The 17,116-nt window shown below is 29.0% G+C and overlaps 1 protein-coding gene across 2 annotated transcripts in view; it reads right to left on the reverse strand.

Annotated features, from left to right (window-relative positions):
* The window catches only part of Smurf (SMAD specific E3 ubiquitin protein ligase), a 77,024-nt gene that overhangs the window by 15,742 nt on the left and 44,166 nt on the right, over nucleotides 1-17,116 (reverse strand). The window contains exons 2-7 of one of the 2 annotated variants that reach the window (XM_016050243.5): nucleotides 11,814-11,852; nucleotides 9,808-9,916; nucleotides 7,783-7,916; nucleotides 6,260-6,425; nucleotides 3,268-3,351; nucleotides 186-481 (exon numbers count right to left, since the gene is read on the reverse strand). In XM_016050243.5, coding sequence (XP_015905729.1) covers nucleotides 186-481; nucleotides 3,268-3,351; nucleotides 6,260-6,425; nucleotides 7,783-7,916; nucleotides 9,808-9,916; nucleotides 11,814-11,852 — 828 coding nt within the window. The remainder of the gene's footprint in view (nucleotides 1-185; nucleotides 482-3,267; nucleotides 3,352-6,259; nucleotides 6,426-7,782; nucleotides 7,917-9,807; nucleotides 9,917-11,813; nucleotides 11,853-17,116) is intronic. The other variant, XM_087164213.1, reaches the window with a different exon arrangement.

Consider the following 17,116-nt stretch of genomic DNA (forward strand, 5'->3'; position numbering starts at 1 on the left):
TCCACTAACTAATCTCTTTTTCTTAGCGTCCACACACAGCAACCAAATGAAGAAATTGTGGCTAACAATTTAAAGTGATGTTTCGCATCATATTTGGTTTGATTTGGGTGATCCTGATAAAATAACCTTTAAAATTAACATCGAAATTAAATAGAGATATTTAAAACCACATAAGCAGAACTTACCATAACCATCAGGTAATTCAACAGCTAGATGGAGATGATTTCTTGACAAGTAATTCCGATGCCTAGTTGATCTTCTTCTTGAGTGCCCACTACTGCTCACACCATTAGTAATATGGTTTGTACTCTCTGAATTACTAACATTACTATGATTGGTATTGGAATTAGAATTTGAATTAGAAGAATAGTTCGTTGTGGTATTATTTGAAATAGCATTACTAGACACTTGACTACAAGTAGGTCGACTACTGTTATTATTGTTGTTATGGCCGTTGGATTGAACTGGTTCATAAGCAGTTCTGCAAAAAAAGAAAAGCAAAATTAAATTTTGGCATTGTGGATGATGTATAAACAAAAGATGCAGCTATAATGCAAGCATAGCACATTAATTATCAGACACCAACAAAATCCAGGCTCAGGTCGCCCAGAAGACTAGGAAAACTCCCTTGGGGACTTAACACTAGAAGGACTGAAATACCTATATTGCCAAAAGCAGTCAAAAAGACTGCATTGTGAAAGAACAACTATTGTATAAAGAAGTTTGCTTAAAATTAACTTTTAATATTTTTGGTATTATTTTCAATTATATAACAAGTTATTAGTAAATATCATCAATAAAAATAATTATAAAAGTTACAAAATTCTAATAAATTTTGTCATAATATACATCATTGTTTCTCTAATTGAAATTAAAAAGCAGTCAAAATGACTTCCTTGGGCAATCTAGTGTTAATAACTATATTTTCACTATATTATTCAACTACACATTATTCAACTACATATTATTACATTTACCATAAGCGGGAGGACACATTGAAAAAAATCAATATTTATAACTTTTTCCTTGGAAGAATATTGAATTAATTGACAGATGGCATTTAATGCTAAAAGTCAAAGGCAATGTTAATGTATATATCCATTTCGTGTTTGTATTAAAGGTAACAATATTAATTTACCTACTGCTTTAGTGTTCATTTCATAATTTATTTATTTAATTAGAGGAATTACAATTTTAAAAATTTATTTCCTTAAAATGTTTTCCAGGAGCTAGACATATAATATCTAATTTAAACAAAGCTTAAGAACTCTTTTTTAAAATTATTAATATAACGAATAATACATTACATGCGAACTTGACCATGTTGTGAGACTTCTCACATAAAAAAGGATTAAATTTAAAAGTAAAATGCTTTAACTGTATGCTTATATATGACAAATTGTGGTAGCGGAAGTGGAATGACTTTGTAATCTAGGAGAAATCTAGGATTTTTGCACTAAATGCTAACCCAGATGATTGTAACAATGTTTTTCACCGTATATTTTATTTTTTGCAATACCTCACTTCTAATCATCAAAGACAGATTTTACGCTGAATGAAAGTAAATCACAAATTGTACAAGAGTTTTCAAAATGCATATCACTGTATAGTTTCAGCTCAATGCTAGGTAACAAGTCAAATTTAACTATTAAAAAGAAAATGGATTAATTTTTTTTAATATCCGTCGTTAAACATCCAACCTAATTTTGGGTTTACGACTACTAATGTTTTTGTAGCCTTGTAACTTTTTAAACAAACCAGAAGATAAGGAAACTCCTGGATCTTACCCCCAGAGGTATTGATTTGTTATAGGAACATGGAGGACTTTGAGACGAGACAGATTTAACGTGCATCAGTCACCATTTACTACACAGGGAGTCTTCGGCCGGCAGGGATCGAACCCATGATCTCTTGAACATGGGCCCAGTGCCCTACCAACCAGGCTATCCCGGCCCAACATATTTCAATGAAAATAATACATTTTATAACATTCATATGCTTGGCCTAAAATGGGTTAATATTAAAAAAAAAATTATACATGAATTTCGCTATTTAAAAAAAGTGATGAGTGTTCATAACAGTTAATTAGAACAAGCCACATTTTGATCTTAATTCCAACTAACTTAAAAATTATTTAAGGGAAAAAAAGGTTATTATTTTTTCACCATGCTCACAGCGCCATCTGTTGCTTTTTTTATTATGAGGGCTTAGGATAACAATGTTATGCTAATTTGATTTCTGACGTTACTACTTGCTTGAAAATAGATTAATTGTAATATTTCAAGCAGGCAGTAATGCTAGAAATTAATTTTGCATTGTTATCCTAAGCCCTCATAATAAAAACAGATGGCGCTGTGAGCATGGTGAAAAAAAAATAACCTTTTTCATCTCAAATAATTTTCAAGTTAGTTGGAATTAAGATCAAGATGTGGCTTGCTGCAATTAACTGCTGTTAACACTCATCACTTTTTTTTAATAATGAAATTCATGTATCATTTTTTTAAAAATATTAACCTATTTTAGGCCAAGCATATACATTTTATAAAATGCAGTATTTTCATTGAAATATGCTTACATTACATTCATCAAGACACACAAATAATTTTTGTATAAAAAATTATATTTTATTTAAGAAATAAAATGGGGCGTATATGCACCATTCACCAAATCGATGAACACACCATTTAGTTGATTGCTTGTTTTTTTTATTTACTGACTTGCAACTTTAATCCATTATAAAAACATAATGATAAATCTCACAATTAATAATTATATACTTTAAAAAAATTTCATTCGTGAATAACCGTTTTAAGTTAAAAAATTTTAATAGTTTAAAAATTTCTCAACAGCCTTTCAGAGCAGAAAGTGCTTACTCCATTTGAATTATTATTAGTTTTTGAATGTCTTAAGAATCCTTGACAATAGCAGAAAAATAAAATTAGTGAAAAATATACATCACAGTATTAATAAAAAAATATTTATTGAATTGGTGCGTTTGAGCACCTTTGGCCGATAATGGATTAATCTTCTTTTTATATACACTATAGATTAGAAAAAATAAATGTTTATTCAGAATTAATATGATGTGTAGATAATACCACAGCCTCACCACAATAATATCTAGTTACAGAAAGTTAAGACCACGGTCTATAGAAAAGGTAAGTGGAACTTACCCTTTACCTTTATCATTGACATTAAGAAACAATAATATTGAACAATTGTATAGAATTATTATCAAGGATCAATAATAAAAATCCACAGTAGTACCTAGTGGGTTTTTCCCATTGTGTAGACCTTGTAAAATGGTTAACATAATATACTCTCCCTGCAGCTGTTCTCCTTTCTTCCCAGCTGAAAAAAAATCAATAAGTCAAAAAACTTAGCTTTGTTAGATTTCTTCAATGTATATATTAATACTTAAGCAAGCAATTTTTTTAGAAGTTAATTTTTCTCCTTCTAAATTCTATATAAAAAAAAAAACAAGGTTATTTTACATTCCTTTCAATAGTAGAATATTTTTAGTAGATTCATTGCTTTAGTGTGAAACTGATAAATAAATAAATAAAATTATTTAAAATTATTTCTACTAGAATCAATAAAAATAATCTTTTGCAAAACTATGCTAAAGGGTAGAATCAGAATGAAAATAGTTAATGGAAAATGGCTATTAATTAATCGAAATATCAGAATTATTTATTTTTTATTTTATTGCGATTCAGATCCAATGATGATATTCAGCTGGTACGCACGTACCAGTTCTTAAAATTTCCCCGTACAATTGATTTAAAGCATTATATTTCGCCAGGAGTTTGATTCAAAGTTTGCAGGAATAAGTGTATTGTGGATTTTTACTATTTTGAAGCATTTAAAATATTTCCAACAATTATTCTTGTAATTATGTTTAACTAACTTAAAAATGAAAGAGCAACTAAGTTTTGTGAACAACTTTTTTTTAATATTCCAAAACAAATCTGAATTAGTTGAAAGAACAAGAAACAGAAAACCACGACAATACAGAAGAAACATTAAATGATAAGCAGGAAAATGAAACTTAATCTTTTATTAATGCAGGTTTAGGAACAATTTCAATATTTTTAAGAAGAAAAAAAGGGATAAATAGTCGAATGTAAATTAGGCTGTGATTACTGACACAAATTAAATATCACTTCATGTTTCTAAAGAAAGGAAACAATACCATGTGAAGCTATCAGAAAATGTAAAAAAAGAACCAAAAAGTATCTTTAAGAAGAAGAAAAAATCAAAAAACAATTCAATTCAAAATATCACTATGTAAGGAAAACTTTGAACAGTCAAAAATAAACCCAATGTGCGAAATTATTGACCAATTTGATGAAAAATGCATACAGTCAACACGTAAAATATTTAATACTGTGTATTGTTTGACAAAACATTGCTGTCCATTCTCATACATTGAAGATGAACTTGATCTTTAAATAAAAAAATTTACTGAATATGAGGGTTGGTTGATTCAAAGAAAACAGCAACAAAAAATATTGGCTTTATTTCCAACAACAACAAAAATTAAATGCTTGATAAAATAACAGAGAAGGATTGAAAAATTTGCATTATTATTTTAAGGCTTCAAATGTCTCCAAGCAAGACAGTTTAGAGGAAAATTCAGAAATAGCACCTTTCCTCATCAGATTACTAATGACATTGTGTTCCGATGGTGTAATATTGGGGAAAAAGTCTGTCGACGGTGAACAAATTTCAAATTGTTTCCCAAATATTATAGTCTAACATTGTTTAAATAATCCTCTTCAGCCTGTTTTAGATAAATCGACTACAAAAAAAATCAGGTAAGTAAATCATTTTAAAATTTTTATGGATAACATTTATATAATTTTTCATCAATCAAACAAAACAAAAATTTAATTTTTGAAGATTTCAGAACAGCTTGGATATGAAATCACTAAAATTGGACATGTTTTGGGACGAAGATTGGCAGCATTAGTTTAAGATCAGTGGCAATCGAGAGTGCTTATCCTTCTCTGTATTTGTTCTTCAAATCAAATGAAAAATTCTCAGGCATGCAGAAATGCCTAGAAAATAAAAATTTTGTAAGAAGTCTGGCCCACAGGACTGATATTTTGATGGAAATCTCTCTGCTTTCCATAACATTAAAAGAAAGAAATGTGGATTTAATTAAATCAGAAAATTTGAAATGCTGAAGACTAATGATGGAGCTTATGAGAAAACATTACAGGAAATATTTAGTTCTAAGAAATTTGAATATATTGATTTTAGTGAGAACTCGAAATTCTAGTGTTTGGTTTGCCATGGGGAAAGTTCATAGATAGCATTATTCATAATCTTCAAATCATATTAATGAACACTGATAATTCATTAACGTGCCAAACAAGTCTGATCACAATCGACTAGGTTTCATAAAATCTTTAGAACTGAAACAATGGAAATTTGAAGACATATTTTGAATTTGGAGAGAAGCTAAATATCGACTGCTTCAACAGTTTTTTTTAAAAACACTTTCAAGTATTGAATAGACATCAATGACTATAGAGATTATATTGAAAATGCTTTGGGTACATGAATAATCATATAATTCCTAAGAGTATTTAGAAAGAGAAGAATATTTTTAGAACTGTCGCTATAAGTTCTGCTGAAGCTGAAAGAGGATTAAGCCTCATGAATTCCATTTGCATGCACAGAAGAAGCAGATTGATTGTAAAAAATAAATGGAATATAATGATTATTTCCTTAACGAGACTAGGATTACCTCTGAAAGACTGGGGCCCAAAGCCAGTGGTTATAATATGGCTATGACCTAACCACAATGCCTAAGATACTGAAGTGAAAAACAAGGAAGTGGAAAAAGCAAGAAAAAACCAAAAAGTCAATCGGAAATACTTAAAAAATAATTCATTTCAAATTAAAATAAATGCTTTTTTATACCTACTATTTTATGTTTCATAATTATTTTTTTCTTTAAAAAAATAATGCAAATTTAAACAGTACCGGTTCTTAAATGATTGGAATCCCATCATCATTCAAACCACACAACATCAAATTAAATTTCAAAGGAAATGAACAACATCAAAATGAACAAATTTATTTTTCATTTGTTGCCATCAATTTTTTTAAAAAGAGTTAAAAGTTCAAAATGAAATCCTGAAGTAAACACTACTCAACATAATATACAAAATTCATCACATTTCTTTGCAGTATAGATGAAACTTTTTTTTTTTAAGCCAAAAGACAATTTTGTAATTACACTCACCCCTCGGGTAGTTCGTCAGGTGATAAAGCTAGATTGCCCAATCTATCCATTACTACATTGACACTACCGGAGCCTCGCCCATCTCGAGACAGCAGACTGATTACAATTTGGCCTTTGACTTGTTCAGAATCATCTACATGTCCTTTTACTAGATCAAGTCGATGATCTACAATAAAGATACAAACATAATGCATATAAACATAACACGTATTACACTACACATAACACGTATTTACACTAGACAATTGAATTTTAAACGTTATGTAAAAAAAATTGTTTCCAATTTCAATACATATACAATTTAACAAGTCATATTACTTTCAGGGTTGGCAATAATGATTTTTTTTTAAAAATTAGATATATTTAATTTCCAATAGACTATTATTATAATTTTTTTTTTTACATTTATCAACAAATGAATATGATATTACTTAATATCATTTAGAAACAATATTGCAGCGGAAATAGAAATTATTTTTATTTAATATTATAATTTTATGTATTAATAACTTAATAAATAAAATTATTGTTAATTATGTTCAAGTTAAGACAAGACGCACTTTATCAGTTAGATATTCTCAATGAGGGAAACCAGTTTAGATCAAAAAACATTACAGAAAAAATTAATTATTTTAAGTTACTCTAAGTCGAACAAGTCTTCTTCTTTTTTTAATAATTGATATACACTAACAGCATATTTAATAAGTTTTAAAAGCACTGGTATTTAAATAAACATAAGTTAAATGGGTATAAGTGAAACATGCATATGATCATCCAATTATTTAACTTAGGGCAAATGGAAAATTATAATTTAAAATATAATAATTTACACACATCTTCCTATTATTATTTCTTAGTGTAAAAACTTCATAATCAATGAGGGGGGGGGGGGAATCACAATCAAAACAACATTTTTCTTAGTTACATTGTTAAAAAATACATCTAGACAGAAATAAATATATATTTTTTAAAATTAAGTTGTTTTAAATTAATGTTTTCTTTTTAATATAAAAAAAGCAATTTAAATCCTGTATACCCAGTTCGTTTTGACTCAATTTGTAGAAATTTTCCATAAGTTATTTTTTTTAAATGAATTTTTTAAAATAAATAAAATCTAATTCAATTAATAAAATATTGGTCACATTAATTAACGTTTTTATCAACCTAACATAAGCTAATTATTATCATTATGCACTTGATTTTCATATAATTTTGTAAAGATATTAACATTTTTATGATAAATAGATCTCCACATTACTTATTAGCCTTGGAGCACAGAACACTTTAATTTAACAATGGCAATAGACTATACTGCATAACATAAATGATATTCAATGTACAATATCATAAAATGTTAACTAATTCTTACTCAAAAGCAAAACGTGCACTAGGGCACCATGAAAACTGTGTCTCTCTTAGTTCTTTTAGGTGGAAATCAGAACACTAAAGATACCAACTACTTTATTTTGAAATAAATGTAACAGACACAATCAAACAACATTTAAAGAATAAACAATACTCACATCCTGTATCTTTCAATCGCTGAATGGAATTGGTCATAATTCGAACACAACCTAAGAAACCAGCACCTTGTTTTTTATGAATTTTTTTATGATTCCATATACTAATTGTAATGGAATCATTATTTCCTATGTACCTAAAAAAAGAATGCTCCATTGGTAAACAGTTTAATTAAGTATAATGTGTACATACATATAAACAGTACAATAAATAATATTTCTTTAGAAAAATCAATGTTCTTTTAATTAAGAGAAAACACCCAGATAATTTACAAGTAAACATAAGAATATACTCCTATTTTTATTAAATTGACAACAATGGTAAAATTTTTAACTGAAAAATAAAATAAAATTTGAAAATAAAAAGACCTATAAAACATAGCAATACTTATTTGAAATAATTTTAAAATATTAAGAATTGAACTTAGGAACGAACTAAAATGTTTGTGCTTAATAAGCAATGACTTTTTAATTTAAATTTACCTAAATCATAACACATTTATCACATATTTTAAATGATGCTAAAAACAACAAATATGGAATCTAAATATTTATTTATTATTTAATTAGAACTTATCTAATAAAATAATAAATAACATAATTAACAACAGGGGGAATTGCCAGCATTGATTACCCTTTTGAGGGTCATTTTTGAAAAGCTCTGTAGATTACACGAGAAATAATTATTCTTACAACAGAATTCCATTTAATTTTGAGAAAAAACAAATTTTGAGTTATAGGAATAAGAAAAAGTAATTTGGTGCAAGATCAAAAGAATCAGTTGAATGTAGTAAAATTTTAAAAAGTGCACTTTATAATTCCTCAATTACATCTGGAGATGGTGAGCAGGTGCATTTTCATGAGACAGATGCAATTGGTAATCAAACTTCATTATTTCTTGAATGGCAGATATGCAGTAAAAGACACCAGTGATAGTCTGACGCTTTGGTAGATTACTTTTTAAGATGACTTCAAAAGATAACTTCACCTTCCCAACAGACACATGGACCTCAGATTTTTGAGGGATATGAGGCACTGTGCTTTCACTTAATGTTTATAAATCTCTTTGGTTTTCTGGATCATAAAAGATAGAATCCAAGACTTATTTATCTTTACATTATCCTTATATTAAAAAAAACTCTTTTCGTACGAATTATTTTGAGGCAAAAACAAAAAAATTAAAAATAACAACTGTAACTTAAGACATAATATAAATATAGAAAGATCAACAAACATACAGAAAATTCTTTACCCAGGTACCTCTTTCACACAAACAAAAACAAATTAAAAATTAGGGTGTGTAGCCAAATCTTTCAACAAAAAATAAGCACCTTTTCAGCAAAAAATATTTTTAAGTACTATATACATTAACAAAATGCAAAATATTTTTCAAAGACTTTACATGATCATGATAAAATAACTAGTTTCTGATAAAGAATTCTTTTCTTGATTATGTTAGCCACCATAAAGAGATTGAGAGATTTTTCGGTTCGATATCAGAGGGTGGAAAATGAAGCCTGAAATGGAGAATATCTTACAAAATGCAGCAGAGTTGCACATGAGAGTGCAAGAATCTCGCTGAACTCAGCTCAGTAGGCGCACTGCGGACTCGGAAATATTTCCTTAAACACGTAAAATAATTGGCGCTTTCATACGCTATGGACCATCAGTACATTGAAATGGATTGTGGTTGAATGAATTGTGAAAATGTTGAATAGAACAAGGTGAAAATGACGATTTTGCATAATACGTGTTAAAAATCGACATGGTCAAATTTTTAAAAAAACATAAACGGAAAATTAGGCACTTTTTAAAAACACCCAAAGAAAAAACCACCTTTAAGGGCATTTAAAAAACGAAAATTGAAAATAAGAGCCTTTAAGTACTTTTTAAAAACGCTACACACCATGTTACAACTGTAACTTAAAAAATATATAAGTTAAAGATCAATAAATATACAGAAATTTTTTTAACCAGGTACCTCGGTTGTTTAGTAATAATTAAAGGTACTGCTTGCATTCTACTTACAAATCATAATGTTGATTCCATTTGGGATCCAGTGTGTTTTTACATGTATCTGTGGAATGGCACTGACCTGATCCATCAACGCTAACTTTACAAAACGGGTCGGGTAAACCTGAATAAGAAAAGGAGGAAATGCAGTTATAGTCGTCAAGATATATTTTTTAAACAAGTATATAGATATCAGTGGCATTGACTTGTTTATTGATTTTTTTCTATCCTTATTTTAACATAATTTTAAGCTGCAAACTGTTTATCACAAACCAACACCAGTTCTTAAAGACTGAACAATTGACCCATAGTTTATAGATTTTAATTCAAACATTTTTCAAGAACTGGGTGGAGATGATATCTGAACTAAGAATAGAGAATTTATTTCTTTACTACATTTTAGCTGTTTGCATTAATATAAGTTAAAAATGAACAGACGAAATTTTGGACTTGAAACTCAGTTATGAATTTTGGCAGTTTTAAAGAAATAAATCTAAAATTTAAAAACAGCTCTTTTTTAATGAGAGTGGGATCAGAATTATGTGGCTTACGACTATCCGGCAAAGTGTAAAATGAGGAATAATGTTACCAGTCCTTTGTAAAATTACATGTGATAGGTGGAGTGAGAAAAGATGAGTGATAAAGCAGTAACCTACATATTTTGACATTTCCTAGTCCTAACTTATCAGTTAATTACATCATAAACATCAGTTATCAAATATAAATCATTAAAATAACAAGTAACAAAAACACCTATAGTTTGTCTAAGCTAAGAACTCCTCTCCTCACAAAGTCTGAGGCCGTCTGGTGCTATGGAAACAAGAATGGTGCATTTTAGGGAGGGTAGCTTCACTCTAGGACTAACACATTAGACCGAAGAAAGAGATTCCCTTTCTCTCGCCAAAACCACTTCAAAACAGTGACCCCGCACCCCTACTTGAAATAGTCATATTCCACCATAGTAACTGCCAGAGGTCCAGATGAATGTCTGGAGGAGTTCTTATTCTAGACAAACTATAAGTCATCAGTTGTGCACTTAAATAATAAACATTGGGTATTTTTATACTATAATCATTTATCTTAAAATGTATAACATGCATTTTTTATCAAATAAGAGAGGGCTAAGAAGTTGAAATTCCTTCCACCTGGTCTTCTGCCACTTCAGACCGGATTGTCGAGAACCTACTGTATATTTGAACCTACTCTATCTACCTTTTGAACTATGGATTATTTAGAAAGTGGGAATATTAGTAATTGTAAGTCAATTTCAATATAAATTAAGATTTAAATATTTTTAAAAAATTGCTTAGTCTGAGTTCTCAGTATCATTTTTAGGCGTGTTTGCTGGAACTAAACAAATATCATTAGAAATTATACAATTATTATCCTTCAACTAAACCACAGACTATAAATATGCTTCTCCTTCCTTTGTCTTTCTTGTTGCAAAATTGTATACGTAACAAAAAGTGCTAGAAATATAACTCCAAAAAAAAAAATATACCTTCTTGCATAAACCAATATGCTATTACCATAATAAAATTAGAAACTAAAAAGAAAAATTTTGAGAAGTGCTCTTTTGATACAGGGTAAGATATATGCAATAAATATAGTAGTCAACATGAAATTAGTATGGAATTATGATTGTTGGTGGCGCATAAAATGGTTGAAAAATAAAGAAGGTTAATATTAGAGCCGATTAAGAGAAATGGACTTGTGGTTAAATCATGGCAACTATACACGAGCAAGATATGGATTTAAAAGAAAATAAATTATTTATATACGTTTGAATCAATGATTTAAAATAAATTATATCTGAACAAAAAAATCATGTTTTAAAAAAATAGATATTTAAAACTTCTTCTTTCGACACTACAGCCCAGAATAATTTAAGGCCGCACCAGTCAGCTTCTGCCATCAATAAAATCGATTAATATAGCATAAGAAATATGAAACAAGTTAAATTAAATGTTGATATATTTTGATGGCTAATTTTTGCACATTCATAAAATAACTATACTTACGAAACAGATCTCTTTTTACAAGATTTTTTGCACAAAGAACTGAAAAAGAAAAGAAAAAATAGTGTAAGATTACAGTATAAAATTATAATCAGAAAAAATAATTAATGATACAATCACTTTATGTGCAACAAGAAAATTTACATAGTTAACAATAAAAAATTTAATGTAATCCATTCATTAACATTAAAATTATGATAAATTTTTTCATTGACTTTAACTTAGATTTAAATCTAGTTAAACTTAATGTGACTATTATATTGCCACATTAAGTTATATGTTTCTCACACATAAATGTTTCTAATGACATAGTCAAGTTTGTAATTTTTACTAAGAGATTCTAAGTGTATACCATTAAAAATTAGAATATGAAAAGGAGTGGGGAGGGCATGTTAAGAGAGTCACTTTCATTTACAGATCTTCGCATCTAAAGAAAAACAATGTAGCTGGTTGAGTTTGTCATATTTTATATACAATACAAAGATTTTGCATATAGTTTGTCTTATCTTAACTGTAACGCACACGAACCTAATTTTCTACCACTTCGCGATTTTTACTATGAACACTAAACATAATCAAGATTGTTTTTTAGTGAAACTAAAGAAAAGAATCAAAAGAGACATTGTTTAGAAATACTATTGAAAATATGTAGGTGTTTCCAGCGTAAGATCATTTAATTCTGTCACTGTTGTGTTTCTAAACTTCCAGATTTAAAATTGCTAAATAGAGAAATTTTACATAAGTTTTCGGAATAGCCCATTTTAGCGCAACTTATGTCAAATAACGTTTGAAGTTGCTTATCGATTCAACCAAAATTTTTGTTTCAACTTGGTTTCTACTTTTATTAGTTTTGTCACCATGCTTTTTTTTTATTATCTTACCCTTTTCTCAGGTTTTCATACGTTTTACAAGTTCATGACAGAATAAAGAACTTAAAACTTAAACTGAAATTTAGAATTCTACATTATATGTTGCAAATTTTAGAACATTTTAAAATGAGGACTATAATTAATACACAGCTAGACTACAATAGATCAGTATCTTATTAGGGAACGAAGTGAGGTCAGAGTGTAGACCGAGTAGAAAACCCCGAAAGTAGTTCAGGGGATTGAAGAACAGAACAGCCCTTTAGTTAATTCCAAAACAGCAATTTTACACTTATCTCTTTTTAAAATTTTAATTTTTTAAAATTTAAATCAAACTAAATTAATACACTAAAATTGACCCCCCCCCCCTCCAGAAAAAGTTTCGTTTCATAAAATTTGATTTAAATTATTAATTTTCAAATTTCTAAAATTTTATTTACATATTATTTTATATATTCTCCGGAATTAAAAAAAAATGCGAAATAAATATGAAATAACAGTCTCCGCAGACCGCAATTTATTATCAACGTGTTTAACTTTCTGGTTTGTTTAAAAAAAAAAAAAAATACATAGGAAGTAAATAAATAATTCATGAATAAAAGAAATTAAAACAAGTGTTGAATTTAAATCAAAACATAGCTAAAATATAAAGCAGAGATGGAAGATGCATAATCGAATGAAAATAACACTTTAAACACTCGATCACGGTGGTTTTATCTCAACTCCACCAAATGTACACATACAAAGAAAATTAAATAAATAAAAAAAGCAATTGGAATGAAAACTTAAGAGCATGGGACAAGAGTCACGTAAAGAATTATTCCTATCACAGAGCAAAGCCTTTCATTGGGTCAAGTTGTTGCCATTTCTAAACAGAAAATAAAAATCAAGTTACTCTCTTCTATCACCAAGGTCGCTGGCTTTTCATTTACATTCATTAGTTGCATACAGCATTAAAAGCTACCGGGAAAAAGGATGCATATCACATCGAATGGCCAATGTATTTTTTTCCTACCATAATGTTAGTTGCGATTGAGAGGGGAACAAAAGGCATTTTTATGATCTTTAAAATTGCCCCGGTGAATAATCACTCTAATTACTTTAACCACAATAGAACAAGCCATGTGGCACCGAAAGGGAAAAAAAAACAAACTATTACTAGCTTTTATTAAATGTATAGAACAGTGGTTACCAACTGGTGGACCCCGGGCCGCTTCCGACTCGCGAAGCCTTTTTTTGTGGCTCGCAAACTAAAATACAGTGCAGAACCCGTTATCCCGAAATCAGAAAACCGGAAAACCAAAAAACCGGTACGAAATTCGATACATTTTCCCGCCATTTTCAAAAAAAAATTTTTTTTCCTCTTAGGATTTTTCTTTCTTTTTTGAAAGATGTTTACCTTACCATCATTTTGGAAATAATCATTAGTGTACTACTTCATCGTTTTTTCTTCTTTTTAAGATTAGTTCCAAAAAAAATTTTTTTAGTTAGGTTTAACAATAAAAAAAAACGGCTTTTTGTAGCGATTCAGAAAACCGGAAAAATCAGTTATCCGGATAATCGGTTCCCTACTGTATATCAGTTGTTATTTTTTGCGGACAATTTTCGTAAAAAATCTATATGGGTTTAAAATACTTTTCTTTCGTTTAAAAAAACCTAATTTCCTCGTTTCTGTGAAATTTAACATACCAACGGTTCAAAAAAAGTTTATTTCTCAGGTTTTGCATACAAGAAAATATTTCTTATTATTTGTAATTCAATACTTTTGTTTTGTACAACTAAATAAAAATCTGACAGTAATATTTAATGTTCCTTCAAACATTAAAGAGACCTATATAAAATTTTGATAAAGTTGCGGCCCGCCATTCGACTGGTGTGTTTAATTGCGGCCCCCGGCCTCATGTAAGTTGGAAATCCCTGCTGTAGAAGATGAATCTTCATGAATAACAAAACTTTGCACAGATACTTTTAAAACGAAATCGGCTAAAATTAGCTTCTAATTTTGCCCGATTTACTAACTATTCCTGTAAGTAGATATAAAGCAAAAATTACAAAAAATAAAGTGGCGTAAATAGCTACCTCGATGGTTAGAGGACGCATGCTCCATAAAAAATAAAAAATAAAGAATACTAATAAAAATATTTTTTATAATTTGTCTTTAAAAAAATTGAGTTCATGAATAATAATAACCTTTAACTAAACTTCAAACATAATTATTGTAAGATAGTGAGCTATTTTATATTTTTATTAAAATTACTTTTATTTCAAGTTGTAAGTGTATAACAATGTTTGACTTACTTGTTTTTAAAATTTCACCTTTGCGTCGCTATTATGATTTTTATTATCCTAAATTAAAATAAAATTAATGGTTATAAATAATCTTATGTCTCTCCGTCATAGTGTTTATGTTTCATATTGTAATTTTAATTTTTTATGGTAAGTCTAATATAGGGCGCACTTGGTTAATCTTGAGGAGGGGCGCAGCTATGTTTAGGTACGCCACTGAATAAATAACTAAAAAAAATAATAAAATAGAATAAATGTGCATAAAAATAAAGATCATTACTCGTATACCTCTAGAACGTCTCACGTAGTTCTTTAAGACTGCTTGGCCAGTCTTTTCGGTTTAGTCTTACTTTATACCGCCATCTTTTGGACTTGAAATATCATTTATACTTAAATTATATTTAGAAAACGTGCCTCCTGCCAAACTTAGGAACATCTTTTGCAGTTCTTTCCAGATAGCTAATTTCATTTATCCCATTCTCAGAGGGAAGGATTACTGATAAAGACATTGAATTGATATTCATACACATTTTTATTACCTACTCTAAAATTAAATCACATGGCTAAAAAAATTATCGTTTGACTTAAATTAACAATTACATTATGGCATCATTAATAACAACTTTAGATTAGAATGTCTCTTTTAAGATTTATTTAAAAATGCGCAAAAATTATTCTTTTTTTTCCCCCGTCCTTTAATTTTTGCGTTATGAAAGTGAAAAACTTGCCCATTTTTTTTTTATAATACAGAGAAAAATGTAAATTTTTTCGATAAAAGAAAACCACTTATTCTAGATAACACAGTTAGACAAATTTGTTCATACAAAACAATTTTTTTTTCTGTTGCATGATATTTATTAACGGATCCTTGATATTTTTAGGCTGCTCATTTCAAATCTGAAACCAGTTATCAGTTTCACTCCAAGCTACATTTTTTTTTTAAAAAATAACATTTTTAGTCTATTTTTTGTCGAAATGTTCAAGTTTATAAACATTATATAATAATAGGAGTTCGCGTAAATGTTACGACAAATTTCTAAAGGAGTTAGGGCACATCATCACGTTTAAATTGCATGGAAACCCATTTCGTCATACACAACTATAAGTTCTTCATGTGCTTCAGAAAAGGTCACAATAGGGAAGCGCCCCCAGCAGCTTACGACTAGTATCGAGCATGAATTACTATGCAATTATAATCTTGATGATGCGCCCGAACTCCTGAAGAAGTTTGTTGCAACATTTAAGCGACCCCCCGTTATTATATAATGTTTTTAAACTTGTACATTTCGAAAACAAATAAACTGAAAGCGTTATATAAAAATAAAAAAATAAAAAACTGTAGTTTTAGGAGCAAAACTAAATTCAGATTTTAAATCCCCCCACCCGAATTTGGCAAGCTAAAATATTTATATAAATGCAACAAAAAATTCGTTCTCCAGTGTAATTTTACGTCTGAAATGAATTTCGTTTTAAAAAGGAACTTAATTTTTTTAATAGATTTTATCAACTTAAAGACTACATTGCGACACGAAGTCAAAACAATTTCCCCGAATGATGAGAAAAATAACGAAGCACAGCACGCTATAAAGTTTAAAGTTAATTTAAGAGCAGGAAACAATATGATGAATCGACGACAATTGGGTCTGCGTTCGAGAATTCGTTCCTATTGCACCCTTGTAATTTTCTCACGCAACGCACACGAGATTCATCAAGCTCCTCATTAAAATCAAGCATGGAGAAATGGCCGCTTTCTTCAGTTTCAGGAAATTGATAGGGAGAAGTTGAAAATACAGTGAAACTTCCAGGAAAAAACACTTTAGGGAGGCACGGAATTTTTTCTACAGATTTCAAATTATATATTTCTATAGATTTTCAGGAAATTTTTCTATAGACAAGGGGTGGCCAATCTCCGGCTCTTTGAACGATCATTTGTGGCTCTTGATAAATGTACTAGAGTTCCCATTTCATTTTTGTGCTATTATATTTTAATATTTTTCTGAATCCATTTGAAATTAACATAATTCAAGGTGAGTTTCCCATTTCCAATATAATTATGACCCAAAAAGCATCTGAAGTATTAGAATTAATCGAGATGCAAGACGATCAAGCTCTACAATTAAAATATAAGTCGACGTCGATTACTGAAGTTTGGAC

Source organism: Parasteatoda tepidariorum, chromosome 5 (assembly GCF_982258835.1).
Source record: "Parasteatoda tepidariorum strain Cologne lab strain chromosome 5, Ptep-v5.0, whole genome shotgun sequence".
Taxonomy (NCBI): domain Eukaryota; kingdom Metazoa; phylum Arthropoda; class Arachnida; order Araneae; family Theridiidae; genus Parasteatoda; species Parasteatoda tepidariorum.